This window comes from Myotis nattereri (genome assembly GCF_964212035.1).
Source record: "Myotis nattereri genome assembly, chromosome: 3".
Classification (NCBI taxonomy): domain Eukaryota; kingdom Metazoa; phylum Chordata; class Mammalia; order Chiroptera; family Vespertilionidae; genus Myotis; species Myotis nattereri.
The window spans coordinates 213,674,156-213,687,660 of NC_138077.1; the positions used below are offsets into that span (position 1 = coordinate 213,674,156).

At 56.4% G+C, this 13,505-nt stretch overlaps 1 protein-coding gene across 4 annotated transcripts in view; it reads left to right on the forward strand.

Annotated features, from left to right (window-relative positions):
• Window positions 1-2,927: 2,927 nt before the first annotated feature.
• ACOT7 (acyl-CoA thioesterase 7) overlaps window positions 2,928-13,505 on the forward strand; it is a 68,268-nt gene continuing 57,690 nt past the window's right edge. For 2 of the 4 annotated variants that reach the window (XM_081085482.1, XM_081085484.1), the window contains exons 1-2: window positions 2,928-3,022; window positions 3,605-4,055. In XM_081085482.1, the coding sequence (XP_080941608.1) occupies window positions 3,898-4,055 (158 nt within the window). In that variant the 5' untranslated portion in view covers window positions 2,928-3,022; window positions 3,605-3,897. Of the gene's footprint in view, window positions 3,023-3,604; window positions 4,056-10,731; window positions 11,080-13,505 lie in introns of those variants that run through there. The other 2 variants (XM_081085481.1, XM_081085483.1) reach the window with 2 other exon arrangements.

The window sequence follows — 13,505 nt, forward strand, 5'->3', positions numbered from 1 at the left end:
CCCATAAGAGAACCGAGGCACGGGGGAGTGAGGAGCTAAGCTAAGGGCACGCGCCTGTGGCCGTGCAGTAATTGTCTTTGTCTGGCTTATTTCACTTCGCGTGATGCCAGGTTCATCCATGTTGTCACAAATGACAGGATTTTTTTCCTTTTTAAAGCTGAATACTATTCTGTTATACGTATGTCCATATACGGTCATCCCTCTTGGGCTTCTGTACCCACAGGGGACTAACTTCAGGAACTCCCGTGGACACCAAAATCTGTGGATGCTCAAGTGCCGTAGGCAGCCTTCCGTCGCCATGGGTGTGGGACCCACGGAGGCGGAGGGCTGACTGTGGAGCTCACCTCCCCGTCCATCCATGTGCACGAGCGCTCGGGTGGTCTCCACACCTTGGCTGTTGTCAGTGATGCTGCAATGAGCCTGCGAGCCCGGGCATTTGTTTCCGTCAGATGCTCACCCAGAGGTGGGGCTGATGAGTCGGACGGGCGTTCTGTCTGTCATTTCTGGAGGAGCTTCCAGGCTGTTTCCCGCCGCGGCTGCACCAGGGTGCCTTCCTCCCGACTGAGACGCAGTTCGCGGTTCCCCTCTCCCACGTCCTCGCCAGCGCCGCGCTCTCTCCCGTTTGGTAGCAGCACAGCTGTATCCTGGGTCCTCTCTCCTCAGCATTGCCAGTCTCCCTGTTGTACGCACATGAACTTGATCGATTTTCATGGCCATCGGCCACTCCACTGACGAGTATATTACAACTTACTGGCCCAGCCCACTGTTGACGGGCATTGAGTCATTTGCAGTTGGGGGCCATCACAGTGTTGCTATGAGCCCCCTCTGAAGCATATCTGGGTGCACCCACTCGTGCTCATTCCACAGGATGTGTACCCAGAAAGGAAATTGCTGGGTTAAAGGTAGGACTATTTTCAACTTTAGTAACTATTTTTTTTTAAGCTATTTTCCAAAGAGATGGTAACAATTCATATTCCTACTACAGTGCTTCATGTTTGATACTCGTATTGACATGAAAATATAAAATACATGAGCAGCCGGCCGGCGTGGCTCAGTGGTTGGTTGAGTGTCGACCTATGAACCAGGAGGTCACGGTTTGATTCCTGGTCAGGGCACAGGCCTGGGTTGCGGGTTCGATCCCCAGTGTGGGGTGTGAAGGAAGCAGCCGATCAATGATTCTCTCTCATCACTGATGTTTCTATCCCTCTCCCTTCCTCTCTCAAGTCAATACAAATATATTTTAAAAAATAATATAATACATGAGCAGTTAGATGGTAACAATACAAAAACATAGAAATGAAAAGTAAAGGCCTTACCCCCTAATCCTTCTCCCCAAAGGTTACCGGTATCAACAGTTTCTTTAGTATCTTTCCATAAATATTAGAGGAAATTATTTAAATGATATATTTAAGTTTTTAAAATGACAATTTGTGGAGACTATTTCTAGTCCAAAGAGAGTTTGCAAATTAAATGTCTGCTGCGGTTAAATAATATATCGCTGTTGGAAGCCCCCTCCTGAGTCAATCATTTGTAGAATATTTACTGAGCACCTATTACGTGCTAAGCACTTTTCCAGGAACTTGGGATATGGCAATGAACAAAATAGTAAAACACTCATGCCCGTATGGAAGACCCATTCTAGTTGGGGGAGATACAATAAACAGATGAGTAAAATACATGTGAAATGCTATTAAGGGTTAGGAGAAAAATAATCCAGGGATGAGGAGAAGGGAGTGTTGAGGAATTGTAATTTAAAAAATGTTTTTATTGATTTTTTTTTGAGAGAGAGAGAGAGAAGGGAAAGGGAAAGAGAGAAACATTGATGAAAGAGAAACATCCATCAGCTGCCTCCGGCACGCCCCCTACTGGGGATGGAGCCAGCAACCAGGGCATGTGACCTGACCAGGGAGTCAAAGCAGTGGTGACCTCTTGGTATGTGGGATGATGCATAATCCACTGAGCCACACTGGCCACGCAGTGAATTGCAATTTTAGCGGAAAGAACTGAGGTGTGAGGGGGGTGAGCTAGGTGGGTCCCTGGGGAAGCGTGGTCCCAGCATATTCAACCAGGGAGGTCAGAGTGGCTGGAGCTCCGTGACGAAGGGGGACAGTGATAGAGGCCAGCCATATGGAGGCAGGTGGAGGCAGGTGCGGGCAGGTGAGGCCAGCCGTATGGAGGCAGGTGCGGGCAGGTGAGGCCAGCCATATGGAGGCAGGTGGAGGCAGGTGAGGCCAGCCATATGGAGGCAGGTGGAGGCAGGTGCGGGCAGGTGAGGCCAGCCATATGGAGGCAGGTGCGGGCAGGTGAGGCCAGCCATATGGAGGCAGGTGTGGGCAGGTGAGGCCAGACATATGGAGGCAGGTGTGGGCAGGTGAGGCCAGCCATATGGAGGCAGGTGTGGGCAGGTGAGGCCAGACATATGGAGGCAGGTGTGGGCAGATTTCTGAATGCCGCGCGGAGACGTGACCCCATTCTAGACTTACACTGAATGCAGAACCAGCAGGTACCCCCCTACTGATCCAATCATTTGCAACCAGAGTGAGAGGGACGGGGTGTCCGGAATGACTCCCAGGGGAGCTTGAGCTCTGGGGAGGATTTGTAACTTGCTGAGCCAGGAAGACTGTGAGCGGAGCACGACCCGGGGAGTGTGAGGACTCAGCGAGCGCGAGATGCCGGCACACACCCGAGTGAGCTGTGGCCCAGGCGGGCGCACAGGAGCCTGGGATTTCGGGGAGAGGCCTGGGCCGCAGGTATGCGGCAGGTATCGCATAGACGGGATCCAAAGCCACGAGACAGGGCGGCACCTCGAGTGCAAACACCGCTGCCTCTCTCCAGGTCCGAGAGGACCCGCGGGGAAGGCGGAGCAGAGTGGCCGGGAAAGCAGGAGTGCGTGGTGTCCTGGGTGACAGGAGAGACCTTTCGGAAGAAGAGGGTGGGGGTGCTAGCGCTGGTGGAGGTGCCGCAAGATGGCTTCTGACCTGCGCTGATGGATTTAGCAACTTGGAAGGAATTCGTAACCTCGGTAATTGAACGTCCAAACCCAGAAGGGAACGGGTTCCTGAGAGCGTTGGGAGGGGCGGGGGAGAGGGTGCCTGTACAGACGTTTCCCCCCCCGAGAAGGATGGAAATGGCCCAGTCGGTTGAGAAGGAGGAAAAAACACTAAAATGGGAAGGAGAGAGGCTGTGAGGGGAGGGACCCTGTAAACCCATCAGCACGAGGGTCACAAGAACTCAGGGTGCTTTTGCTGAGGGTCTGGTTCCCCATTTCCATCCTCCGGGAATCGAGGGCAACCTCACCAACAACGGGCGGTCACACACGAGCCGTCAGCCCTGCAGCCTCGGGCTCTGCGGGATCCAGGGCCCGGGAACCCCGGGCTGGGCGGCTCGGCCCCGGGCTCCCCCGCCTGCTGGCAGCGGCCGCGCAGACACACCGGCTCCCCGCGTCCCCCAGGCCCGGCCCCGCGCAGCCCGGTGCAGCCACGTGCCTCCGCGCAGCACCCGCACGGCAGCTCGGCCCTGCACGCCCGTTACGGGAAGCCGCCGCCCACTTCCTCTCGGGGTGCGTTTCACTTTATTTACTATTTCTTTTCGGGGCTCCTTTTAGACTGCAAGACCCGAACGAACACGCGCCCGCCCGGTGGGCGCGCCGGGATCCCGAGCGGCCGGGCGCTGCGGCCGGAAGCCCGCGCACAGACACGCGCATCGCGGGGCGAGGCTGACCCACGCGGCCCCACCCCGCCGGCGCCGCCCAACCGCCGCCGAACCTTCTGGAAGCGGCGCCCCGCTGCCAGAACGGGACGCCAGAGAGGCTGGGGAGGCCGGGCGCGCGAGGCGGGGCCTGAGCAGGAGGCCGCGTCTGATTCGCCGCCGGCGCACAGGCTCCGCCTCCCGGGCGCCATGGCCCGGCCCCCTCCCTCCCTCTCCATGGCGCGACCCGGGCTCATTCATTCCCCGCGGGGCCTGCCAGACACCTGCGCTCTCCTGAAGCCGCCCGCCGCCGCCGCCAGCATGTCGGGCCCCACCGGAGAGACCCCGTCCGCCATCCAGATCTGCCGGTAAGAGGGGCGCGCGGCGCGGCGAGCGGCCGGGGCGCCGGGACCCCGCCCGGGCCTGCCCCGCGCCCGTCGCGGCCTCCCCGGGCCGTCACCTCCGGCCCCTCACCCGCTGCCGCCTCCGCCCGCCCACACCTCCCGTCCCCGCGGCCGGGGGGCGCCTCGGGTGCCGCAGAGCCGGCCTCCGCGCGCGCCTCCCCGCCGGCCCCCGGCACATCCCCGGGGCGGCGCCGCGGTCACGCAGGCCGTTTGCGGGACAATCGGCGCGGCGCCTTTCCGGGCGGGGGTCGGAGTGCCGCCCCCGCGCCCCGCCCCGCCCCGCCCGCCCCGCCGGCGCTCGGGCAAGCGCGAAGGTCCCCCTGAGCGCCCTCATTCTGGGTCGTCCTCTGGCCGGCGGTTCAAAGCCAAGCGGATCCCGGATTGTGGGGCGCTGGCGGCCAGCTCGCGGTCGGCGTCCGGAGCTCGGCGAGCCCCGTGATGGGTGCCCGAGGGGGCGGAGGCTGCAGGTGTCCGTCCCTCCTAGTGCTCGGGTTTGGGGAGAGCCAGTGCGCACGGGAAGGACCGAAAATGCCTTCCCCTCGGGCCGCTGAAGAGGAGGGAATGGCCCATGAGCCTGGCAGCGTCTTACACAATGCGGGCCAGCGGTTCTCCGCGGACCACCCTGCCTTCCTTCCTGGGCACCGCGTAGGGGGAGGACCCCAGAGGCAGCCGGAGAGCGGGGAGTCGGCTCATTGCCACCGGATGGACGGAGGGCGGCCGCAAGCTTACACCCCGTTCCCTTGGGCGGCATCGGAAGCAGGCTGGCTGGTCCGGGAGCCTGAGCCCAGGGAGGGCACGGCCCTGGGACGGCCTCCCAGGCGCTGGGCCTGCAACAGGGCCTGTCCTGCGCAGGCACCACTGGCAGCGAGCGCGCCTTCCTGCTTCGGGGTGGGTTCTACCAATCCGGACACTGGCTATCACACTGACCTTGGGTCCAGCCCAAATTAGCTTCCTGTGGATGTTGACGTCTCCCGGGAAGAGTAAGCGCTGGATCAGTGGGGCGCCCTGACCGCAAACCTTCTTCTGGCCCAGCCCCAGGCCTTTACTGACCTCAAGGTCAGGTTTGACTCTTCTAGGGGGAGGAAATCTTTGGGGGGAGCCTGGCTCCCTTCGCTCTGTTACTGGCCGTGTGTCTGTCTTGGCCCCACCCACTCCAAGTTCCAGGGGCAGAAATAACAGGAATAACTGATATTTGGAGACAGGCCCTCCTATTGGCGGGGTGACCTTGGGGTCCGTTCTTTGCAAAGGGCTTGCATAGCTCTCGCCTCCCTTGGTTTGTCCACCTTCCCTGGGAGGGAGGCAGGGTCTCACCACTGCGCTGTGTGCAGGAGGCGGGTGAGCTGGGGAGACCCAGTGCCCCTGCAGGTCATCCAGCCCGGAGAGCCGGAGGGCAGCGCCTACCACGTCTTCTGTCTCCAGCTCCTGTTCTTTCCACTGCACTCCCCCCAGAGAAGGTCTGATTTCAGTCTGCCCTGCTTTTATTCACTTCTTCAGGATGATGAATAGCAGGTTTTTTTGTTTTTTGTTTTTTTAATCCTCACCCGGGAATATCTTTCCATTCATTTTAGAGAGAGTGGAAAAGAGGGAAAGACGAGAGAAACATTGATATGAGAGAAACACATCGATGGGTTGCCTCCTGCAGGCGCCCTGACCAGAGCCTGGGCCGGGGAGGAGCCTGCAGCCAAGGTACGTGCCCTTGACTGGAATCCAACCCGGGACCCTTGAGTCCACAGACTTATGCTCTGTCCACTGAGCCACACCGGCGAGGGCATGAATAGCAGTTCTGTACATACTTGTCTTTTTAAAAACCAGCTTCTTACTTGAAATTTACATAAGGCACTTAACCGATGTTACCCCAATAAATGTAATTTAATTAGCCCTGGCCGGTATGGTTCAGTTGGTTAGAGCGTCGTCCTGTACAGCAAAGGGTAACAGCCAATGGAGGCAGCCAGTCAATGTTTCTCTCTCTCCCTTCCTCTCTGTAAAATTAATAAAAAATAAAATAAAACAAAATATTCTTTAAAATATTAATTAAATATAAAAGAAGAAATACACCTGAAATTTATATAATTTTTTTTAAAATATATTTTTATTGATTTTTTTACAGAGAGGAAGGGAGAGGGATAGAGAGTTAGAAACATCGATGAGAGAGAAACATTGATCAGCTGCCTCCTGCACACCCCCCACTGGGGATGTGCCCGCAACCAAGGTACATGCCCTTGACCAGAATCAAACCCGGGACCCTTCAGTCCGCAGGCCGACGCTCTATCCACTGAACCAAACCGGTTAGGGCTATATATAATGTTTTTAATCAATGTTACCTCAATACATTTAATTTAAAAAGTAATTATTAAAAAACCCCCAGCTTCAACAGATCCTAGATGTTGGGATAGCTTTAGACCAGGGGTGGGCAAACTTTTTGACTCGAGGGCCACAATGGGTTCTTAAACTGGACCGGAGGGCCGGAACAAAAGCATGGATGGAGTGTTTGTGTGAACTAATATAAATTCAAAGTAAACATCATTACATAAAAGGGTACGGTCTTTTTTTTCAATAGTTTTATTCATTTCAAACGGGCCGTAGTTTGCCCACGGCTGCTTTAGACTCTCCGTGTGTGCACAAGCCTGCTCACCACCATGCTCTCCGCTGCCACCTGCACAGGCACAATTCATCTTGTCTCTGGTCGAGTTGGCTGTGGGATGCTGGGCAGGATTCCTGGTGTCCAGAGCGACTGCCAAAGGTGGAGGGCTGTGGCGAGGGCCGCGGTCACCAGGACTTGGCCTGGAGAAACCCCAGGACAACGGGAGAGTGGCCACATCACGGTGGGGAGCCCTTTAAGGACATCTGAGCTGACACCCTGTTTTGAAAGAGGAGCCTCCTGACAGGGCAGCCACGCCCATGAATTTAATGAGTTTCACTGAACTCCAAGGAGCACAATGCCCCGAGGAGGGACAGGGACCTGGAAATCTGGTCCCTGCCTTAGGGGTTCCCAGTGCAGCAGGGAGAGCTGCCCCAAGCCCCACTGGCCCACACCATTAAGAGTGGTTAGTGCTCTGGGTCCGGAAGAAGGTGTCAAGGGATGGGGGCTCTAAAGGCTGGCGAGGGCAGTGGTTAGAGCCAGCTTTGCAGTCCGAGGCCTGGGTGTGCGTTCGCCCTCTGCCCCTTGGCTGCCTAGCCCTGCTCTGCCCCGTTTTCTCATGGGTGGTTCTGAGTGTTAAAGCGAAGAAAGTGCATCCGTGCCTGGCAGGACGACTGGCTCATGGAAAGTGAATGGAAGCTCTCTTTGTGGGCAAAGTGGGACGCAGGCTCAGGAGGCCAGTGTCCCGGGTTCGAATCCCAGCCCTGCCTCTTGTGGGCGTGCACCTTCAGGGCGTTCTTAACCTTGCTGGGCGTCAGTTTTCTTCCCTGTGAATCGGAGATCATCACAGTGCCCTTCTCAGGGCGGCCGCGAGGGTGAAACCTTTGGCACAGAGCCCATTACACACGTGGGCGAGGCTCACAGAGGGAACCCTGTACTTCTGAGAGCCAAGCTTTGGGTGGCCGGGCCGCTGTGGGGCACTGTCCCCTCCTCCTCTTGGTCCCGCCCTACAGATGCAGGTGTGGGGACAGCATTTACACTCTCAGAAGAGCATTTTCCTTTGGTTTATTTTGAGTAATCATAATTAACGTTTCGTTAGCAAATTCATTTCTCCTTGTCGCACTCAGTGTTTTAGCGCGTTAGACCCAGGAGCCCCCTGGAGGCCTCCAGCCCGGCTCTGTCACTTACAGCGGGGACAGTGCGGCTCTCAGAGCTCAGAGCCGTGGCTGAGGAGACTGCCTGCGGCGCCTGGGGGAGGCTCTCTGCCAGGTGACCCGGCGTTCAGTCTTTCCCTGCTCACCCAGCGCAGGTCCCCCTTGCGTGGCGCAGCGTAATCACGGCGTCAGTGTGGCCCTGAGAGCTGGTGGAAGGACAGCTGAAGGCGTGACCTGTGGCCGGTGCTGGAGGGTGCGGGCGAGCAGTGCGGTCCACCAGAACCGTGCAGTGTGCGGGGTAGCTGTGAGCCACAGGAGCCACTGAGTGCTTGAAATGTGGCCAGACTCGGAGAAACGGAATCCTTTTTAAAAAATGTTTAATCCTCACCCGAGGATATTTTTTCCATTGATTTTTAGAGAGAAAAGGAGGGAGGGAGTGGGGGGAGAGAGAGGGAAACATCAATGTGAGAGAGACACATCGACTGGTTGCCTCTTGCAGGCACCTCAACCTGGGTCAGGGATTGAACCTGCAACTGAGGTACGTGCCCTTGACCGGGAATCGAACCTGAGACCCTTGGGTCTGCAGGCGGATGCTCTGACCACTGAGCTAACTGGCCAGGGTGAAACGGAATTCTTAACTACATTCATTTAAATTCATTTAAAGGTAAATGCAGCTGGCCTCCTGTGTCTGGTGGCTCCCCTCAAGGGACAATACAGTCTGTAGAAGAATTTAAAAACTGGAATTCCTGGGAGCTCTCTGGGGACTGCAGTCAGCTTTTAAATGGAGGTGGGCCTTGGCATGGCCCAGGCCGGCAGCCTGGACCCCTTCATTGGTAGGCCGTGTGCAGGCTGCAGGCTGCTCTCTGCTTGCCTGCTTTTAGATGCAGGTGTACTAGGATGCGCTGTGAGGTGCAGGGCTGCTGGGCCAGGGAAGCCTGGAGAAGGGCCGGCCTCCAGACATGCCTGCCGGCGATGCTGGTGGAGCGGGCTGGATTTCAGGACGCTGTGGGGTTGGAATTGCCCCCCTTGGGCTCTGTCTTTGGGCTTACAGCGGAATTAATGGAAACAAACCTAATTTACAGCAACCACATTTGGAGGGAGCATTCTGGAACATTCCCTAAAACGATGCGGTGCCTGGGGGAGGCTTGGCCTTTGCAGCCGGGAGAGCCTGTGGTTGGGCGGCTGTGCTCATCCACTCTCCAGGCTCCTGTAAGTGGGCCAGGCGGCCGCATCACCTGACCAGCGCCCCAGTTTCCATTAGGCCAGAGAGCTTTCTCCTGGGGGCAGGCTCCGCCGGAGGGTCCGGCCTGGTGACCGCCCTGTACACCTGCTGCCCACTTGCTCTTTCTTTCACTCTGAGAGGGTCCTGGGGAGGCCTCCTTGCAGCCGAATCACTGAGGAAGCTCGTTACAAACGCAGGGGAAAGTCACCCCCAGGCAGGTTTAAACATTTATGAGGCATTTGGGGAAACTTGAATAGTCCCTTGACAGTTAATGATATTAAGGATTCATACTATATTTTAGGTGAGATAATTGTTTGTGTGGTTCTGTTTATAAAAGGAGTCTCTATCTTTTATTTATTTTAAATATGTATGTATGTATGTATGTATATATATAATTTTTTTTCCCTTGAAAAGGAAGGGAGAGGAAGAGAGAGAGAGAAACACCAATGATGAGCGTCATTGATTGGCTGCCTCCTTTACGCCCCGCACTGGAGATGGAGCCCACAACCCCGGCATGTGTCCTGAGCGGGAATTGAGCCGTGACCTCCTGGTTGACAGGTCAGTGCTCAGCCACTGAGCCCTGCTGGCCAGGCAGGAGTCTCCATCTTGTAGAGGGAATGTGAGATGTTGTGGACGCTAAGCTGTGATGTCTGACGTTTTCCTAAAACGCTGTGCAATGGGGAGCGGGTGGGGGCAGAAGGGAACCAGAGTTGATTGTTTGGAGCTATTTGGTGGGGCGGGGAGTCATTTCCTTTTTCTCTACTCAGTAACCCTTTGATGTTTTCCACAATTAAAGAATAAAAAGGAAAACTGGCCTGCTGGGAGCTGAGAGCCACTCCTGAAGCAGGGACTGTGGGTGTGTCTCCTTTCCTCCGCCTCCCTGCTGCCCCAGGACCCAGTGCAGTGCTGCCTCCCGCCTCCCCCCGCACCCCCCACCCCTCACTCCCCACCCCCACCTCCTGCTGTGGGGAAGGGGGGCCCTTCCAGCCCAGTCTAGCTGCTCCTACCCCGGGGCCTGGTGGCTCCTGTTCTCTCAGCCTATCAGACACCAGTGTTGCGACTGGTTCTTGCAGTTGCCAAAATGTCATTCAGCGATAACCATCAGGAAACTTTGAAAGTTATTACCCACAGGATCTGAAGACCCACAGCCAGCCTCTGTGAGGTCAGGGGGTTGGGAAGGAGGGGGGGCGAGCAAGCTGCGGGGGCGAGCTTGCGCGTGAGGCTGTGCCTGGTTCTGCTTTTATTGTGTTTACTGTGGTGGATGATGAGGTAAGAGGGAGAACCTAAAGTTCGCAGAGAAACAAGCAAGTGGCTCAAATGGGTGTTTGAAATCAGCCAAGATCCCTGAAACAAAGGAGCCTGGCGGGCGGGGCCGGGCTTCTCCCTGCAGCCCCCCAGCCCCTGGCATCTGGCATCGTGTTCGAAGCGGGTGCCTTGCCCGCAGAGCCCCCGCCAGGCGCCTGCATTACCACACACAGACGTTGCACCTCGTCTGTCTGATCGCTGCCTCTGGCCTGTTGGCGGGGCTGCTGCGGGGGCCTGGCTTGGGCCTGGCACCGCGATCTTGGTGGGTGTTGTCACAGCCCCACCTATTTCCTTCCCCCTGGCAGGCCTGGGCCCTGCTGTTTGTCTCTCATTTGCTTGGCTGTGTGACTTCAGGCTGAGTCATGACCTGCTTCTTGCATCACTGGCTGCTGAGGAGCATCCTGCTGGAGGCCCCACTGGCTGGCCCTGCTGCGGGAGGGGAGGCGGCCGGGGAGGCCTCCGGGGACCCGCGAGCTCCGAGCTCCCGTGGGCAGGGCCGCCGGAGACGGAGTGGGGCTGCTGAGCCGCGCGCTGGGAGCTGGGAAGCGGCCCCTCTGGCCGGATGAAGCTGCTGGCCTGGGCCCTGCGCCTCCGCCTCCCCGGGCTCACGGCCGGGCGGGCACCTGCCTGGGAGCGCCTGGGGCCCCGGAGCTCCGCGGGGCTGTGGCTGCCGCGCTGGGCCTCCGTCCAGGCCTTTGGAAGCAAGTATGGACCTTCTGCCTCTGGAAGGTAGGACGACGGGTTCACTGCGGTGCCCTCGGTGATGGCGGCTCCAGCAAATTCTCCCACCTGAGGAGCGGGTGGGGCCCCGGATCGATGCCCGTTTGGCTCAGTGGTTAGAGCGTCGGCCCACGGACTGAAGGGTCCCAAGTTCGATTCTGGTCAAGTTGTATCCAGCACATACCCTGGTTGGGTGTTTGTGGAGGCAACCAATAGATGTGTCTCTCTCACTTTGATATCTCTCTCTAAAAATCAATGGGAAAATGTCCTCGGGTGAGGATTCGCAAAAATAAATAAGTACAGCCAGCTCATCAGAAGTACGGGTGCTCCGGGACCTGTGACTGGCGTCCAAGGTGGGGGTAGCCTTGCATGACTAAGCCCTTTAGCCTGGAGTCTGTGCTAACGCTGGTTCCTCCATGTCCAACTGCACGGAATTGTGGGACACCAGCTGGTGGCTTAGAGACTTGGTTGATGTGAAGGGAAAAATGTGCACAAACAGGAATGGAATTGCTGGGTCATGTGGTAATTCTGTGGTGAAGTAAGAAACATTCAAACCTGTAGAGAATTTTTTCAGTTTATTTGAGCCAAACTGATGACATATGTCAGGGAGGCAGTTTTTGTTGTGGTGGTTTTTTCTAATATATTTTTACTGATTTCAGAGAGGAAAGGAGAGGGAGAGAGAGAAACATCAATGATGAGAGAGAATCATGATCGGCTGTCTCTTGCACGCCCCCCACTGGGGATGGAGCCTGCAACCCGGGCCTGTGCCCTGACTGGGAATCGAACTGTGACCTCCTGGCTCATAGGTTGATGCTCAGCCACTGAGCCCCGCAGGCCAGGCTAGTTTCCTTTATGTGTTTAAATTAAGGAGGGAACATAGGAAGGTTACGTGAAGGCGGGGAAGCGAGGCAGGAATTGGAGTACTGGGTGGTTAACAGATGAGCCCCCTTGAGGGTCAAAAGTGTGTTAACCTAGAAGCACAAGAACAATGGACAAGGAGTTACAGGCCCGAGGCTGCCTCCCACCATGAGCTGCCAGCTGGAAATGTACGATAAGATCTCTGGAGGTTACTTTTCACAGAACCTGCTCTTTCAGCCCGTCTGTTTCGCCTTTGAAGAACTGCCAGCTGTTTCCAGCGGCTGCCCTGCTCCACGCTCCCGCCAGCACTTGTTGGTCCGTCCTTTGGTCCAGCCACCCTAGCGGAGGGGAAGTGCGTCTCATTGTGGTTTGGCTTCGAGCTTCCCTGATGACTAACGATATTGCGTATCTTTTGTAAGCTCAGGGGCTCCTTTTACGTCTTTGGAGAAATGTCTGTTCAGACCCACCTGTTCTCACTTGGCGTATTTGTCCTTTGGTTACCGGAGACCCCCGGGTGGGCTCGGGCTGCCTGTCGCAATGTCCGACACTGGAGGCAGGTGCAGTCATACAAGGCGCGTATTGAGAAGGCAGCCAGCCAAGAAGCCAGGGCGCTTACAGGCATTCAGATCCCGTCTTCCAGCAGGTGCAGGGGACAGGGTTACACGGGGGAGTGGGCGAGGGGAAAGCTGGGGACGGAATGCGGTTACAAGCAGTCCCAGGGCCAGCAGAATCCAGCCATTGTTCCTGGTTGTCAGGTGATGAGATGACCATGGCTCCTGGTGGGTTGGCCTGACCGTGCATCAGGTCCCGTGTCCATTGTCCACAGCTGAGTCACCTCGTCCATCACTTTGCTCGGGATAAAGGGAGTGTGCACTGGCCTGAGAAAAGAAACTCAGAAAAGCTTCACCCTGTTAACGTAAAAGAAACCCATTGCAACCTGTAAAGAATTGTTGTGAGTTTATTTGAGCCAAACTGTCACCATATGCCGGGAAGCAGAACCTCAACGAATTGAGATAATGCTCCGGAGAATGGCGGGTTACATCCGTATTTATACATTTTAATCAAAGGAGGGACATAGGTGGGTTACATGGAATCTATTGGTGATAGACTAGAGGGGCGGGAGCAAGCCAAGTGGGGAAACCCCTGGGGATTGGATAAAAAGTAAAATGACGGACACATGCTTAGGTGGGTGCAGGAACAATTAACATGATAGTGAAGGGATTGGTGGTCTCTGTCCTGGCGCCTAGCACATTTGGTTGTGCCCCTGGGGCTCCAGAAAAAGGGGAGTTACAAGTGACCCAGACATTTCAAGGGTGTGTTATCATAGATGCAAAAGGACAGGCAGGCTCAGTGAAGGTAAAGGTCAACCTTGTCAGTGAAGATACTGGCCTAGGATGTAACTGCCCCCCATCACTGCTTTTAAGGTTTAATTTCAGACCATCCTTGGTGGTGACTTTAGGTCTGAGTTTGCAAGGCTGCCATGCAGGCCTCCCCTGATCTGTCAGGTCCACCTGTGGCCCCTTTTGTCCACAACCCTCTGTTCTCAGAAGGATCTGTGTTCTAGGACTTAAAGTTAA